Source organism: Emydura macquarii, unplaced genomic scaffold (genome assembly GCF_026122565.2).
Source record: "Emydura macquarii macquarii isolate MOO-44397 ecotype Brisbane River unplaced genomic scaffold, CSIRO-AGI_Emac_v2 contig_1477, whole genome shotgun sequence".
NCBI lineage: Eukaryota > Metazoa > Chordata > Testudines > Chelidae > Emydura > Emydura macquarii.
The window spans coordinates 25,364,520-25,382,474 of NW_027131614.1; the positions used below are offsets into that span (position 1 = coordinate 25,364,520).

Sequence of the window (17,955 nt, forward strand, 5' to 3'; positions counted from 1 at the left end):
GTGCCTGTTTTTTCCAAACTTATTGCACGGTTTGTTTCTGTGCACAGGCATCTAGGGGAAAAATCCTGTCCCCTCTTATACCAGGACCTTCAACACAACAGAGCTCCATGGTTCTTCTAAATAGGCGGAAGAAGCATGAGCAGAGATGTGCATCCCCTGCCTCAGAGCCCCACCCCATGCAGTACATTGGGCACTTGGGGCAGGGGCCTGATGGCTCTGTGTTATGTGGATCCATGGGACATCCCCTTGAGAAATGTGGGGGGATGACATACTGGTAGGTCCCACATAGGGCATTTCAGCTCAGAGGCAGAAAAACAGGCTGCAGAGCTGGTCTGAAGCCTGAGTAAGAAACCCCCAAAGTACTCGCCAGGGGAGACAAGAGTGGGTCATAACACATGAACGTCTCATGTTTACAGGGAATGTAGAAACTCTGCCTTTACAATATATTCAATTCCACCATCTAAGAACTGAGGAGTAAAATCCTTCCTTCCACTTTTCTGTAAGAATTCCTGATATATGGCTGGCACTAATGAGCTCCAGAACAAACACATTATCACCAGTCTCACTCTTTACCTCTTTTTACAACCGGGGTGCAGTTTACATGCAGCACCTACCAGTGCACGTGAACAGAAGCTTTCATTTTTCTTCCCGTCTGTTCTCGTCGAGTCATGAATTCAAGGTTTTGCATGAATTAAAATGCCCCATTACTTGTTTTGCTGCCTTTAAAAAAATCCTGAAGGCTACAGTTTCACAACCTATTGACTTTTTTCCTTTGAGAGGGAAGGAGGGATGCAGGTTACAGACACTCGGTGCATCTGCAGCTTTGTCATGTGGAACAACTGCCTTCCCCGCCAGCTGTTACTATGGTAACTAAGCCATACCCGTTGATCTGGCTCTGAAAGGTGTACAATACCAACCAAGAAGTCCATCAAGTGTGAGAACAAGAAGAGGAGGAGGGAGATATTTATTTTAAGGCTTCTCAAACAATGTTTTCAGCTGGTGCATTTTAAAAATATGGATGGTAAAGAGGTAACAGGGAATTTGCATGTGTTAAGCTAAAAAGCTGTTCTCTTCTGGGAATTCAAGTTATTCAGATGTTTTTAAGAATGGTAATAACATCCTGATGTCTTTGTATTAAATAACCATGATATGTATCTAAACACCGTACACTCATTTATAATGTTAAGTTAGGAACCTCTCTCCATCTTGAGCTCACCCCGTGGTACTCAGGTATTGTGACACATGGTCCAGGCAGTAGCGAACAACATGCATTTTATTCCATCTCCAGATCCCTATCTTATTTCTGCCATGATCTTATAACAGGCTGCATTAACAGGAGGCACAAAAACTTGCAGCAAAAAGAGTTGAATATAAATGAGACCAGAACTTAGCTCCTTTACTCCAGCTCCCCTCGCAGTATTAACTTTATTTAACCATGCATTATTTTGGATAGAAATTTTAGGTTGCTATCTGTTTTTCAAAGTGACACAACAAACAGACAAAATCCTTCCACTGATCAGGAAAAAGAGGAACATATATAGATAGCAAAGGTAAACTTACGGATCGAAGGCTGCTAACAGGAAGTTGAGCAGTAAGCTGATGGATTGCTCTACATTGATCTGGTGAGTAGTTGGCATCCGTTTGTTGAGCTGGTAAAAAACAGTAGAAAGCACAGCTTCCAGACGAGCCACATTTAATTCTATGTTTGGGTCCAAGTTGTTTAATGCATTTTCTCGCAATGCTTCTATAACGTTCCAAATGTCCACCAGATGCACTATGTACAATTTAAGAATAGACATCAGATACTCACATTCACATATTGAAAAAACAAAATTGACTCTAGTACTTTGGCATAGTGCACACAGTTCAGATGATATTTTATATATAAAATACAAATGTGATTTTCCAACTTTGGCATTTAAACCAATCCGGAGAAAAGAGCAAGGAAAACACTAAATCTGCTAATTAAAATAAATAAATAAAATTATATTAGTTCAACTGAGATGTCATCAGTAATTGTGAATATGGTTCCAATACAAGGAAAAGCATTTCCCATTCAGGGAAGCACTTAAGTGTGAATTTAAGTCCCATTAAGTCAATGGAAATTAAGCACGTGCTTAAAATTATGCACATGCTTAAGTGTTTTCCTAAATCATGCCATTATGTGTAGCAACTTGGAAATTACTCCTATTAATTTAGAGAGCGGATGGGATTTTCAAACGTTCCTAAGAAAGTTAGGTACTCACCTCACATTGACTTTCAAACTCACTTAGGCACGTTTGAAAATCCTGTTCAGTACTTGTACCATAATCAAAGTGCTTTACAAAAACAAAATAAAATATAATTGTATTTGAACAGATTAAGTTATAGCTTTGAAAAGAAAAGGTACAGTAGTGATCTTCAAATCATATTTCATTCTCTTAAATACATTTGACAAGTGTTTTGTAAAATCTTTCTTTCTCTTTAGATTCCCCGCCCAATCTGAACTTCATGATTCTGCCTTTTTACCTTCCAGGGTAGCTTAAATGACCCCTCTTCCCAAAAATTTAGTTTCAGAGGGAAAACCTTGTGTGTATCTATGGTGACATTATCAGGTCACTACAAATCAAAATTTCCAGTGGTGGTGGATAATTCAATATATTTATAAAAACTGCTCTAGCTCAAAACTCTGGATTCATTCAAATCCAAAGTATCATTCCAGCTGTTCTTATCTCAAGTAGTATTAATTTTCCAATTGAGCTGTTAGTATTTCATAAGGTGAGTACAGTAAAGGTACAAGGTTATAGTACAGATTGCTTTATTACAATGATAACTGTTGCACTGGCCTTATTTCATAGTGAAAGTATTCCATTGTACATTATCTTACAAGATATTGAGGTACATCCGCACCTTGGACGAGAGGCATATTATTATGGATAAAGACATCATTCTAATCCTCTTTTACATGGTCTGTAATTCTTTTTTTATATGAAGAGATTTCTTTATTTCTACCTTCTACAAAAGCATCTCTGGTGCTCTGCTCCCATCTGCATGTGCTGTAATGCCAATGGAGGGAGGGTACAGAATATAAATTAGTGACAGCAAAACCTCTGCGTATGTATTAGTCAAAGACACTTTTCCTTCTCCACTTGCCATATATTAGCATGATGCAGTTCCACGATCAGTGCTAGTTGGTATCTTAAGTCTTTGTAACACAAGGAAACCTCTGTAAGTAACCTTTTCAGCAGGTTAGATTAAGCATCCTTCTAGACTGGACTAGGTAGACAGAACACAGAGCCAGAAGTTCATTCCTTCTGATGCTTTTGCCATTATTTCATTCTCCTATCCTCCAACTGAAGGAGGAGAATGCCACTCCAGTAAAGTGTTGGAGTGGAGCCCAACTCCCTTTTATCTGGGCCTCCCAACTGACCTAAGCCCTCTTGGCTGTCAATTAATCACCAAAGTAAGGCCAGCTGGTTTTAAAAGAAGCTTCTATCTCTTCAGATAGTCAGCCACCCTTATGTGCAGTTTGTCTCTGGGAAAGCAATAAATCTAAATACCAGTCTGATGACATGACTAGCAGTTAAATTCAAGGGCCAGAGTCAGGGTGGGGAACAAAAGAGGGAGCCAGATGTTAGCCAGCTGAGGGTCAAGGAGATGGAACTAACTGCAGACTTTTTTTACTCTGACCCAGTAACGGAGCGGGGCCAGGTAGACAACAGAAAGCAAGCTGCCGAATTATGGGCAGTGGGCTTAGAACACACAAGTTAGGTGGCCTTAATAAGAAGATAAGTGTAGTCAAAAGGTAGCAAGCTTATGTGTGCAGTTTCAACAGCAGTTCTAGCCAAACCGAAACAAGAGGTCTGGCTTCCAAGGTGGTCCAACTGGATGGGCCAGCAGGTAACCCCATCAGCAATTCAACCAGACTAATCTGCATGGTTCTCATACTGCAATTTAGCTTCAATTAGTGCATTCTAGTTGTTAAAGATAGCTAGTATATACAGGGCTGGTGAGAGGAAGGGAGGGGGGGGGGGCACAATTGTAACAGTACTGGGGCCCCTGGCTCAGTAACAGTACAGGGGCCCCTACCTCAGGGCCCCCCAAAACTAACTGTAATGTCTGTGTAAATAAAGTGAAAAGGGAAGGGGTGTGGCCCCAGTAAACATGATTTACCAAGGCCCAGAACTTCTCTTGACAGATCTGGATATGTAAAGAATGAGGCTGAAGCTGGGCTTGGAATATTTATTTTTCACATCTCTCACTTTATGTTTGCAGAATGCCTAGCAGATAAACCCCTCAATCTTAATTGGGGGCTCTGAGTGCTACCGTAATAACAAGAAGAGTCTGCGGCATCAACAGATAACAGATACAAGAGAGTAGTTCCACTTCTAAAATCTGTACATATTCAGCAATGAAACTGAAAAGAAGCCTGATTTTCCACACTTGTTTTCATCTGGGTTTCCTGCTTACTTGGCCATCACACTTCTCTCTGAAACGGAAGGCCTCATTTCTGTGTGTGAAAAAGGTACATGCACTTAAAAGAATCGCTGAGCAATTCAAAACCATTAATATGTTTTGTGTTACAGAAAGATCAGTGGGCACTCAGGAGGAAACTTGATATCAAACATCTGTGCAGGACAATGCTATGCAAAGCATATGTACCATAAATCCTCCAAAGACTTTTCACAAAGGCCTCACAAGCAGTGAACACCAAGACTATTGATCTAAACCAGATCATCCCTCATTTTACTGAGTATGAAAAAAAAAACCCACCCCAAATTATGTCATTTTGTTATCAATGGTCAAGCTATATGTTACCCTCTGATCGTCTGTCATTTTTGCTGTCAATGACCAAGATAAATGTCACCATTAGAATTTCTGAGACAAATACTATTTTGTTAATTTAACTCTCACAGATTAAGTAATTTATAAATGCCATCATGAAGAGCTCTATATTCCAGCTGGTTCTCTTAAAGATAATTAATGGTTAATGTAAACAAAACTCACTATTAATTCATTCTGATAGAGGTGGGATTAAGCAGATGAACAACGTACTACTGGCTGCCGTTCACTTTCTCTCCAACTAGTTGAAGTACTATTTATCTTCATATTGTTTCAATTCTAGTAACTAATGTACTCTGATGGAAGGCACTGGCTGATTCTTAGAGAATCAAGAGTAAACACAACATAAAATACATTTCAACTAATAAAATGCATATTACCTCACTGATCACCAGACCTGTCATTGTAGAGTCTGCAGAGTGATTCTGCTAATCTTTATTCATACAAATAGCCCCAATGAAGTTCATGAGACTACTTGTCCAAGTAACAATTAGTAACATGGAACCAGAGGTTTTTAACTGGGTACTAATAAAGAACCTATATCCCAGTCCATATTAACTCAAATAATAATAATGATACCACCTACATCTTATACACACGACCAGAACTTTAAGTACCTAACCCCTTGCCAGCTTTGATCTGGTTGATAAGTGTCCTTATTGTTTATTAATAAAATAATGCTTGTATAAATAATTTATATTGTGATACAGAATGTACAGTACAATATTTAGTAAATGACAGTCCCTACACCAAAGAGCTTAGTGTGACCCATAAGAAATAACAGGTGATGAAACAAATAAGTGGTAAGGTGGGACAGAGAAGAGGGGGAAACAAAAAAAAAAAAAAGAAAAAAAAAGGGATTTTTAGCATAAAATAGCAGTGGGCACAATATAGCCAAATCAGAAGCAATAATCACAATTTGCCACCTTCTACTCCCTTTCAGCTAGGAGCTTTGTTTTCAAATCATTTAACAAAACTGCTGATGATTAGGTATAGATGATGATGAGCAATTTGAACAAATGAATTCACCAACAGGAAAAAGACAACCATATCAGATATTAAGCAAAAAGACACTAGCCTAGCGTGAGTATTTAGGAGTCATGATTCCAAGACAGAGTAACTCTGAAATACCAAATACTGTGCACTATTATAGAAGCAAATTTCATTTTATTTAGCAGTTTTTATATTCAGGTAAAACTGTGTACTATAGAAGGTGATAGAATTTAGAGTAAAATTATCTGCTGGTTTAAACTGGCCTGGTTCCACAGGAGCTAGTGGTGAAGCATCAATTTATATCAGAAGAGAATTCTGCACTAAAATTTTTTTAGTCAGAAACTGATAACTCAGGGTATGTCTACACTGTGGAGTGAAGTCAATTTATTTTAGAAGTCAGAGGAGTGTGATCATACCACGCTCATTGAGTCAGGGGATTGCGTCCCCACTAGCCGTGCTTTGGTCAACAATCAAAGTAGTGCACCGTGGGTAGCTATCCCACAGTGTAACTAGCCACAGAGGCTTTTGGGAAGGTTGTCGTCCTCCCATGATGCAATGTACTCCCCCCCACTTCTTGTCCTAGTCCAAACAAACAGATGATTGCCTTTTCGTGCCATTTTTTCAAACCCTTCACTCTTTGCCGTACGCATGCCACTGCCTCGGAGGAATGGGGATCGCTTAGCTTTGCATTATTATTGTGAGCATCACAAACACCTCACGACTTATTCTGCAATATTTTCAGGGCAAGACAGGAGGCGCACCACTGAATATTGCGATGTTACAGAGGCCACGTTGCTACAAGCCATAGAACGAAACAAATCCTGTTTGCTGCAGGCTGTCATGCACCATCTGCAGTTGGTGGAGCACTGCTTCTCGTTCCGGGAAACAAGCAGTGACTGGTGGGATTGCATCATTATAAAGGTGTGGGATGATAAGCAGTGGCTGCAGAACTTTTGAATGTGAAAGGCCACTTTCTTTGAACTTTGCAGAGACTCTCCTCAGCCCTGAAACGCATGAATACGTGCTTGAGATCAGTTTTGACAGTTGGAGAAGAGAGTGGCCATCACTCTGTGGAAGCTAGCAACATCAGACTGCTACTGGTTAGTTGGGAATCAATTTGGAGTTGGTAAATCCACTGTGGGAGCAGCTGTGATACAAGTATGCCGGGCCATTAATAAGATTTCTGCTAAGAAGGGTAGTGACTTTGGGAAACGTGGAGGACATAGTGGAAGGCTTTTCCGCAATGGGGTTCCCAAACTGTGGGGGGGCCATAGATGGCACGCACATCCCTATCTCAGCCCCAGACCACCTTGCCATAGAATACATAAATCAAAAGGGATACTTCTCAATGGTATTGCAGGCCCTTGTGTATCACAGAGGACACTTCACTGTCATCAATGTGGAGTGGTCTGGAAAAGTGCATGACGCGCACATCTTTAGGAACTCGGGTCTGTTCAAAAAGATGCAGGTGGGCACTTTCTTCCCTGACCAAAAAATAAATATTGGTGATGTTGAAATCTAATAGTGATCCTGGGTGATCCTGCCTACGGCTTGCTCCCCTGGCTAATGAAGCCTTACACCGGGCACCTGGACAGCGAGAAGGAGCGTTTTAATAATAGGCTCAGCAAGCGCAGACTGGTGGTGGAATGTGCATTTGAACATTTAAAGGCGCGCTGGCACAATCTGCTCTCTAGGTTAGACCTCAGTGAAAAAAACACCCCAATACTTATCTCTGCCTGTTGTGTGTTCCATAATATCTGTGAGACAAAGGGGAAGAAGTTCCCATTGGGTTGGATTGTGGAGGCAGATAGGCTGGCCACATATTTTGAGCAGCCAGATGCCACTGCAACACTGAAACCCAGTTGCGGAGCGCTGCGTCCCAGGGAAGCATTGAAAAACCGCTTTTGCAATGAGACAAAACAATAATGTGCATTGCTTCTCTGTGCTGTGCTTTCACGTAGCATCCCCTACCCATCCCCCACCCATCCCCCACTGAGCCAGCTCCCCCCCCCTTCCCCCTCACCCATTGTTCCAGTCCCCCCTCCCTTTATTCACTTGTTATCAATAAATAAACAGGAATGAATTGTAAAGGAGTACTTCTTTTATTGGTGATCCTTCATGGAAGGAGGAAAGGGAAGATAATGGAATGTTCCGCATGCATTGTGTGGGGCCAGGGATATGGAACCCATTTTGGCTGTGCACACACGAAAGAATCACACATCCCCACTCCTTAAAGGGGCCATCGCCTCTTTCTGCTCCCCTCAACCAACAAAGCATGCAGCTCAACCTCCTCCTAGACTGCTTTGGGGTGGGGGCTAGGAAACAATGCGTTAGCTGAGAGTTTTGCAGGGGCTGCAGAGGGAATCTCTCTTGCCCTGAGCTTCCCGAAGCTCAGTTACATGCCTCAACATGTCTGAATGATCATGCACTATACACAGCATCTCTTCTTGTGTTGAACATTCATACTCCTGTGCTGCCTTCCTCTTGTCCATGTCCAAGTCCAGTTTGTCAGGTAATGAAATCCTCCACCCTCAGCTTTGTGTCAGCAGCTGCAGAGGCATTCATTAGCTCATTAAACATGTCATTCTGGGTTTTTTTTCCCCACCTTCTTATCTGCGACAGGCGCTCTGCAGGAGTATGAAACAGTGGTGTGTTGAAGGCCACATTGTCTACTGTGAGGGAAGCAATGCACAAGGTACCCATTGGTAACTCATCCCATGAATGAAAAGCAATGTTACAATGTAAAAATAAGTCCCCGAACATTCCCAAGGGAAGGCTACAACCACATACCATTGTCTGACTATTGCAGGGGTTGGAGTGCCATTCTAGCCATGGTAAGCAAGGGGTCAGTGCATCTATGTTAGGGAAATCAACGAGGCTCATGCTGCACAAGTCCATGTTCCCTAGAGCAGCATGGATGTCATGCTCCCAACTGATCAGGCTTTTAACAGGCAGTAAATAGCATCAGGGGTGGGTATGGGTTAACAGTCTCTGGAGGAAAAATATGGGAACCCGTTTGCAGATGCCCATGGCCCATAGCAACAACATCCTGCTTAAGGACTTGTGGTGTGCTGAACCAAGAAACCATTCCCGGGTGTGCAACAACACACACTTTAAAAAACTTTCTTGGGCAGGTACTGTAAATGTGCGCCATCTTCGCTAGGTAACCATGAGTGATATCAGCCTGCTGAGGGTCACACAGGCAGAAAGGGAGGATTTGCTGCAAGCATCTGGCTACAGACCTGGCCCTTATGCTGCTATGCTGTGTTCTGCAATGATGCCTGCACAATTAATAACAGAGTGGCAGGGGAAAGTGTCCTTTCGTGGTGGAAGAAATAAGTCTGCCCTCCCAAGAAACCTTCTGCAAAGGATTGCAGAGTACCTGTATGAAAGCATCCTGGAGATATGCATGGAGGATTCTCGGAGCATCCCTGTGCACATAAATAATCTTTTCTGGGGTGAATACAATGCTTAAGCACACCAAGTATGAGGAAGCACAGCTCCACCGCCACACACACCACCTTTTCCTGCTGGTACAAGATTCTGGACAGGGGATATAACCAAATACATGCAATTTGCAGTACATACTAACCAGATGTGCCTTCCCCGGCATCCCGGTCAGTCACGGTTTCCTGCTTCTGGGTGGGCTGCTCCTGTGTTGCAAACAGCTCCTAGCTTTCAGGGAGAAGGGATACCCCACTCACCGCCCCCTGTTCTCCTCATCCTCCTCCACGGACTCGTCCTCATTCATCCTGGCCTTGAATTCCCCTGAGGTATCAATGCTGCGTGGTGGCATAGTGGTGGGGTCTGTGCCAAGAATCGCATGTAGCTCCTCATAAAAGAGGCATGTTTTGGGTGAGGAGCCAGAATGGCTGTTAGCTTCCCTAGTTTTCTGATAAGCCTGCCTCAGCTCTTTGATCTTAACATGGCACTGCTGCGTGTCCCTGTTGTGCCCCTTCTCCAACATACTGAGTGATATCTTCTCATAGATATCCACATTTCTTTTGCTTCCTCAGAGCTGAGCCAGAACAGACTCTTTGTCCCACAGACCGATGAGATCCAAGACCTCAGGTCGACGCCAGGCTGGAGCACATTTGAGGCGTGCAGTTGCCATGATCAGTTGTTCTGGCAAGCTCTCTCCACACTGACCAAACAGGAAATGGGAATTCAAAATTTCCCAGGGCTTGCGTGGAGGAGCTATTTCCTGTTTACGTGGCCACAGTGCAGCAGACTGCAAATGTGCAGTGCGGTCACAACAGAGCATTATGGGATACTTCCCAGAGGCCAATAACAGCAATTTACGTTGTGCTCTGCCTACACTGATGCTCATTCGATCCACTGAATTCGACTTCAGCACTACGCCACTTGCGGAGGCGGTTTTATTAAGTCGAATTTTAACGTGATTTAGGTTGGCGGAACTGACATGCCAGTGGAGGCGCATATTTTAGGTAGTTGATGTAAGCCACATTATGTCGACCTACATGATCAGTGTAGACCAGGCCTCAGTGAACGTGTAGGTAAATGCAACAGTTGCATTTCTCAATAGTTCACACAAAACACTAGCCATTAGACCATATTTAACTGTGATGGGGAGAAAGCTGAATCAATTTGAAAAGGGTAATATGTTTCCTCATATACCAAGAAGTATAAGGATGTCCCAGTTGCTTCATATCTCATCCCTCTATTTGCACTCTTTTCAGGCCATTTTTAGCTTCTCTCAACACTTTGTTATAATAAAATCTACATATTTAAAGAAAGTAAATAAAAGCATATTTCCATCATTTTGTAATTCAGTCAACTATATGTCACAGGCATACTTGAACAGCTGATAGTTTAAAGGAAAACTGTAATGCTGTACTCTATAAATATATGCACCAGTTCTGTTGGTTATGATCTTCCTTCTAGTCTTGAGCTGTCTTTGGTCTCTTAATTAGTTGGAAATCCTCATATTTTTAATTCCCTTTTCCATCGTACTAGTTATTTTCTGTTTGGTATTTAAAAAACACCTTGAAAGAACACCCCAACATATGGAAGAAGTGAGACAGAGATGGATTGAAGCCACACTCTTTCACACTCAAGGTAAATAAAGTAAGTTTTATTTACACAGAGAGAAATGAAGTATTCTTTTCCAGCATATAGTTTATTGCGTGTGCTCAGTGTGCCCAGGGAGATATAAATAATCTGAGATACATCACAAATTTGAAATAAGGCAGATTACCTCAAGTATCACCTATCAAGAAAAGATTCTGCTCCCAACAAGTAAAATAAAATAAAATAAAAAGTTTAAAAATAATTGGTGTCTAAGATTTTTTAATTTAAAAGGGATTTGCTCACTCTAAAGTTCTCATCTTTTTTTGCATTCTATCTGAAATTATGAGCTCTACTAAATGAATTTGGAGAATCAGTGATGGGAAGTGACTGAAATAGAGGCTTAATAATCAATTCAAATGTACTTACCATACACAACGTCTAACTAAATGTAAGTGAAATACGTACACTGTTGACAGTTGAGAGAGAAATCTTACTCCACAGATATTTGCATGTTGCTTTAGATACAGGAACCACTTTTAAATAAATATCATTAAAATTATTTCCACACCCAACATGTATTTATTTCATCAAAGCACCAATTCAGCAAAGCACTTAAGCATATGCTTAAGTTTAAGTATGTAAGTAGTCCCCTTTGAAGTCAATGGAACTTGAATGTATGTCAAATATTTTCATATGGGTTTCATTAAAAGTGAATGATTCATGTTTAGCAAACTTAAAAATACTATAAAATGGGTAAAAGTATTCTTCTTTTACAGCAGACTCTATGGAGCCCATCACAGATCAGAGCACTAGAACCATTCATCATCATCTGTGCCACCAAGCCACTCCAAGTCAATCCAAGCCAAGACACCAGGCTCATGACATCGCTCACTTTCTCCTTCCTGCTAACAGCTGTGCAACAGTGCACACAACTAGATGCAGTTTCCAGCTAAAGCACATCTGATTGTGGCCAGACTGCTCCTCCTGTCAATCACACACAGCACATAAAACAAGGTTACTTACTGATGTTCTTCGAGATGTGTTGCTCATGTCCATTCCACTATAGGTGTGTATGCACGCATCCGTGCACGGCTACCGGAACTTTTTTCTCCTTAGCAGATCCCGTAGGGCCAGCTCTGGCGCTCCCTGGAGTCCAGCGCACATACTGCGGTATATAAGGTGCTGCCAGCCCTACGTCCCCTCAGTCCCTTCTTTCCGCCAACTCCGGCGGCGGGGACGGGGGGATGGGTTGTAGAATGGACATGTGCAACACATCTCGAAGAACATCAGTTACTGGTAAGTAACCTTGTTTTCTTCTTCAAGTGCTTGCTCATGTCCATTCCACTATAGGTGACTTACAAGCAGTACCTTGGAGGTGGGCTGGAGTTAGCGGAGAGCTGCCTGCAGCCCAGCTCTGCTGAAGCCCACTCCTTCCCGTGTCTTGGACAGAGGCGTGGTGGGACGTGAATGTATGTACTGCCAGCCTGGCAGCTGCTTTGCAGATGTCCTGCCCTAGCACTTCCACTAGGAAGGCTGTAGATGGAGCTCGAGCTCTGTTGGGTGAGCTGTGGCGTCCAGAAGCAGCACCTTCACCTGCTCGTGGCCGAACGTGATGCAGGAAATTGTTCACAAGGAGATTGCGCCAGGCAGAGACCAGTGAACCTTTCATCTGGTCGGATGCTGCAAGGAAGAGCTGCATCAGTCTCCAGAACGGCCTCGTGCATCTGATGTAGAAGCCAGGGCCCCACTCGGGTTTTAGCGAGTGCTGCCTTCTCCTCTCCTCTGAACCGTGTGGTTTGGGGAAACCTGGGGAAAATATATGATTGGTCCAATGAGACTGGGTAACCACATTGGGCCGGAAAGACTGTTGTCGTCTCAACTGAACCTTATCTTATAGACTACAGTATGAGGAAGGAGCTCTGAGGTCAGAGCTCTGGTCCTGGAGACCTTCCTTGCCGAGGTAAATACCCCCAGGAAGGCCACCTTCCTGGAAGGCCACAGTAGAGGGCATGACGCTGTGGGTTTCAGGGAGGAGCGGGGGGGGGGGGAGGGGGGAGGACAACCATGGGCCGGGAAGGACCAGGTCAAGATCCCAGGGAGGCACTGGGTCATGGGCCTACGTATAGAGCCTCCCACCCCCTTCAGGGACTGAACCATCATCTGACTGGAGGAATACAATCCCCCTTCCAGCAGTTGATGGAAGACTGATATGGCTGCTAGGTGGGCCTTCAGGGAGACCACAGTCAGTCCCTGGAGCTTCAGCTGCAGCAAGTATTTCCCAGCTTGCGTATACTGGCGAGGGGCTGGGCAGAGTATCTCGGGACTGCTCCTAGCAGGCAACAGCCACTTCCACTTAACCCGGTACACGACCTGCTTGGAGGGCTTCCTGATACCCATCGGTACTCACTGGGCTTGTTCTGAGCAGCTCGCTCATCGCTTCTTGGCCACCGATCTATCACTCCCTGAGGTGTCGAGGGTCCAGGTCTGGGCACCACAGGTGACCGTGATCCTTGGAGCTGGGATCGTGCTGGCTTGGAAGCTCCTGAGGCAGGCAATTGAGAAATCCAACAGCATGCTGAACCCATGCTGGCATGGGCAAGCTGGAACAATCAAGATGGCATCTGTTTAGCCCCTCCTCGTTTTGAGCAGGACTGTATGCAGGAGGGGAAAGGTGGGAAAGTGAATATGACGGCCTCTAACCGCTACAGATGAATGGTGTTGGCGAGTGCCCCCACCCCTTGACCATGGAGAGAGCAGCACTACAGACACCTCGTGTGCAGTCCGATATCGACTGATTCCCTTTGGGGAAACCCCCCTCCAGACGGTTGTAGATGTAGTGGGCACAGTGACCCCTCATGGTGAGGAAGAGCGACCCCTTGACACAGTCCACCTCGCTGTTCCTCACCCCTGGGAGGTGATCACCGCCAGGTCTTAAGGACCGATAGCTTCCCTTCGTAAGGCTGACGAATGGGCTCCCCGCTGCCTGTCGATGTAGTACATCTTCGCTATACTGTCTGTCAGCACCTGTACCTCCCTGCCCTCGATAAAGCGGAGGGACATTCCGCAAGCCCTGAGAGCATTTCACAGGTCTTCACATCTGTGTGCCGACGCCTCTCGGTGCAGGAGCTGCCTGATCGGACTGTATCGCAAGGCTGTGACTGAAGTGGCCTAAGCGTCAGGCTAGCTATCTTCAACCCATAGGTGCAGGCCCCCCCGTGACCTATCAGCTGTCGGCAACATTTGGCTGTTGTCGTAGGGCATGTGGCCCATCCTGAGGGACTCTGACTCTTAGCATAGCTGGGGCAAGAAGGTCTGGTCCGGGAAGCAACCGGTCATGCCGACGCATTCCGTAGGCTGCACCTGAGCTAATGTGAGCTTTGTGCGTTTACCAGCAGGACCCGCCAGCTGCAAGAGATGCCTGGCCGACTCACCCTGCTGTGGGCTTGGCGAGGAAGTACCTCGAATAGGACCTCTTCCGCCATCGCCTGCAGGACCTCTCCCGCTGTTCCTGGCTGAGGCGGCCTCAACCTCTTGGATGTGGAGTTGCCACTGAGAGTGAGGAAGGGGGAGGTGTCGAAGGGCCGGGAGGAGGGGACGACTGGGGGCCCTAGCTCACCAGACTATCTCAAGGGCCCAGTGGTCCGAAGGCCTTCTGGCTCACCTAAGCCTGAAGGAGGGTATAGGCTAGGGCGCTGCCCTTGTGTTCACCAACAGAAGGGCCTTTTCCGATTGCCATATGCCGAGAGGACCCTTACTGAGGGCCTAAGGAGCCAGTCAGGGTGGATGGTGTCTCCTAGACCTCCTGACTCTGTCCCCTTATCCAGAGGTTGAGAGACGGCCATAGCTGGCACATCTGCTGCTGCTGTCCCTGGAGACCTGCCTGACACCTGAAGGTCTGTGGCGCGTAGTGGCCCAGGGAACAGAGCATGGTGTAGGAGTCCCTGAGACCATGCAGCTTCGTGTCTATGCACACAGGTTCAGAGTCTGCTGTTGGGCAGAGCCTCAGCAAAGCGGCGCACTGAGTCTCCAGAGGGGCTCAACTTCCACTTGCTGGTAGTGCTATTGAATAAAGTTTTGTCCAAACAAGTCTGGCTTGCAGTTGCCCTTGTTCTCTGGAGTAGAGCCCGTCTGCTCTGCCTATCCCTGTGGCTGGCGGCAATCACCACCAGGGACCCGGGGGTGGGCGGTGAGCAGTATTCAAACCCCTTGGCTGGGTGTAATACTGTTCTCGGCTCATTTAGGCATTGGGCTACGGAGGAGGGGTGGGGGGGTTTGCCACGACACCCTCACTATGTTGAGCGCCCTTTCCTTGTACTTGAGGCATTGACTGCATCCCTGAGGGGCTGACGGACCGTGGTCCCGTCCCCACCCAGGAAACCCCCTAGGCCCCCATACAGCAATTGGGGTGACCATTGCCTCTGAGGCCATCTACCTGGGGCTTTGGCATCTTTTGTTGATGGTTGCTCCCCCAGGTACTGCATCCCCAAAGGGACACTGAGGCACCATTGACAGACCACTGCTGAGGCTGCCCAAAAGCCTCTTACTGTGCGATACCGTCACTCCTGAAAGCGACTCCTCAGCTGGGCTGACCCAACCATCATCCCTGCACTGAGGACTTTTTGCGCTCTGTGCGTCTCGGTGCTGAGTCAAGCTCCGGCGACCAACTCTGCCCTGCCTCGGTGCCGGGCGAACTCCTCGGTGCCACGTCTGTCTCCGGCCACCGAGTTTGGAGCAGCCTCGGTACAGGGGACGAAACCTCGGTGCCGAGGCTGTCTCCGGCATCCGGGCTTGCCTTGGTGCGGGGGGTGAACTCCTCGGTGCCGAGTTCATCTCCAGCATCTGGGGTTCAGCGCTGCCTTGGCATGGGGCGAACTCCACGGTGCTGAGTCCATCTCTGGCATCTGGGGTTCAGCGTTGCCTCAGCGCAGGAGGTGAACTCCTCGGTGCCAAGCATGTCTCCGGCTACTGGGTTCTGCACCACACAATGAATTCCTCAGTACAGAGACTGTCTCCAGTGACCGGGATCAGCACTGCATCCTTGCGGGCGAACTCTTCATTGCCGGAGCGGTGGGATGGACCTCACTTGGTGCCGGGGGATTGATACCGGTGTCGGGCGGGCGACTTCGCTCACCGTCTCAATGCAGGTCGGTTCGATGACCATGACCTGGAATGATATCTAGGGGAACGTTCCTGCTCTAACCTAGGAAACTGGTCTGCAGGATCTCCTAAGCCATTCAGGGGATCCCAACGCTAGATTCGCCATAACACCAGCCCCTTCTCTCTCGTGGAGGCGTGGGCAGTGGTGGCGTATGTAAGGCCAACAAGGCTCTTGCTGCCCTTTGGCCACGAAGTCGACGGTGCCGTGCCTCAGGGCTCCCTCACTCCCCCGAGCCGGGGGAGGTTCCCTGGTTGGAGATGCTGGCTCCAACAGCAGGTTTCCATGATCCGACCTCAGTGTGGATCAGTGCTCCACCCCGCCTGCTCTGACGGTGTGGGGGAGTATCCATGCTCCGTCTTCGCGGTGGCGAGTCGGCACGCTGGATACCGCAGCAAAGCGGGATGGCTCAGAGCTGGCTTGGGGGCTCTATGAGCCAGCTTTCAGGTGGATTTTCCAGAGGTCTGAAAGCCTCTCTTCTCATGAAGGGCTTCCCCCCCCCCACGCTTCAGGCAGTGAGGGTCAGTTAGCGGGAAAGCCTTCCTTCTGAAAGCATATGGCTTGAAGCCATGACACCGGAGCATACCTGCTCCTGGTAAAGCCTGAACTAGACTATCTCCCAGTCTCTAACTACCACTACAGTTATTAATCTAACTAACTAGTTAACACAAAAAATCCTTGTTTAAAGTTTAAAACACGGGGAATTAAGCACAAGTGTAGGCAGTTCCAGTAACCGTCATGGGCGGAAAGAAGGAACTGAGGGGGCATAGGGCCGGCAGCGCCTCATATACTGTGACTTGTATGCAGGACTCCAGGGGGCGCTGGAGCTAGCCCTACGGGATCTGCTAAGGGGAAAAAAGTTCCGGTAGCCATGCACGGAGGCGTGCACACACATCTATAGTGGAATGGACATGAGCAAGCACTCGAAGAAGAAACTGAAAGTCCTATCTCAGTGTTTTACCAGGAAGTAAACCAGCATGCCAGAAGCAATGGTTCATAACTTTTCCCATGCCATGACCTAATGACAATCTCAAGTCTTGTGTCAGAATGTTTATATTATATTCTAGTGTGTCCTACTATTAACACACACACAACTTCCAGCTTTTTAATAGAAAGGAATCAGTACTAACCCATGCATTGCAATAGGCTAGAGCATATGTATACTGTGCTACACGCATTTAAAGAAAGGATACAGGCCTGCCCCAAATCCCATTAAAGTCAATGGAAAGACTCTCATTGACATCTATGGGTTTTGTATCAGGCCCTTAAATAGCCTTTATGATGACCAAGCACTCAGTCTAGATTTCCTTTGAATCCCCAGGAACCTCAGAGACATCCCTTTGTTTCTGTTAGCTTTCTAAGCACGGTTTCTTCTGTTACTGCTCCTGAAAATTCACATTTTTTTTCCATGTTGTGGGGTGCATATTCATTAGGAAGCTAAGGAAAGGCAATTCCAATCTGCCTGTCCACTTCGTGACATCTGAATTATCCAAATCTTTGATCTGCTGTGGTGGGGCGTACAAACCACATGCCGGACAACAAGGGGTTAAGGAGCTGCTGTGGGTTCAGCCAGCTCCAACCCGCCTCACCTGCAAGGTGTGCATGGGCTGAAGCAGAGCCACTCACTTGTTGGCAGAGCATGGAAGAGAACAGACACTCAGCTCCTGAGGAAAGGGCTGAGAAAGGCAGTAGCCTCCCAGATAACCACTGCCTGAAGGCCCCTCCCTGAGGGAAGGGAGGGCTAGATCCTGATGCATTCTGAGAAGGAATCATTCCCCTCTCTCTCTTACTAATTCAGTTTATTTGCATTAATTCCCTTTGCTTTTTGTTCACGGACTACCCTGGTAGGGAAGAAACTTCAAAGTGACCTGGTTGGAGGGCCAAATCACAGGAAGAGGCAGGCCACTGCAGAGACGGAGCAGCCATTGGCAGGAGACATCCAGCGAGTGAGAGCT

At 46.3% G+C, this 17,955-nt stretch overlaps 1 protein-coding gene across 1 annotated transcript in view; it reads right to left on the reverse strand.

Moving 5' to 3' along the window:
* The window catches only part of DTNA (dystrobrevin alpha), a 307,279-nt gene that overhangs the window by 88,814 nt on the left and 200,510 nt on the right, over positions 1 to 17,955 (reverse strand). The window contains exon 4 of the mRNA XM_067553817.1: positions 1,561 to 1,774. Coding sequence (XP_067409918.1) covers positions 1,561 to 1,774 — 214 coding nt within the window. The remainder of the gene's footprint in view (positions 1 to 1,560; positions 1,775 to 17,955) is intronic.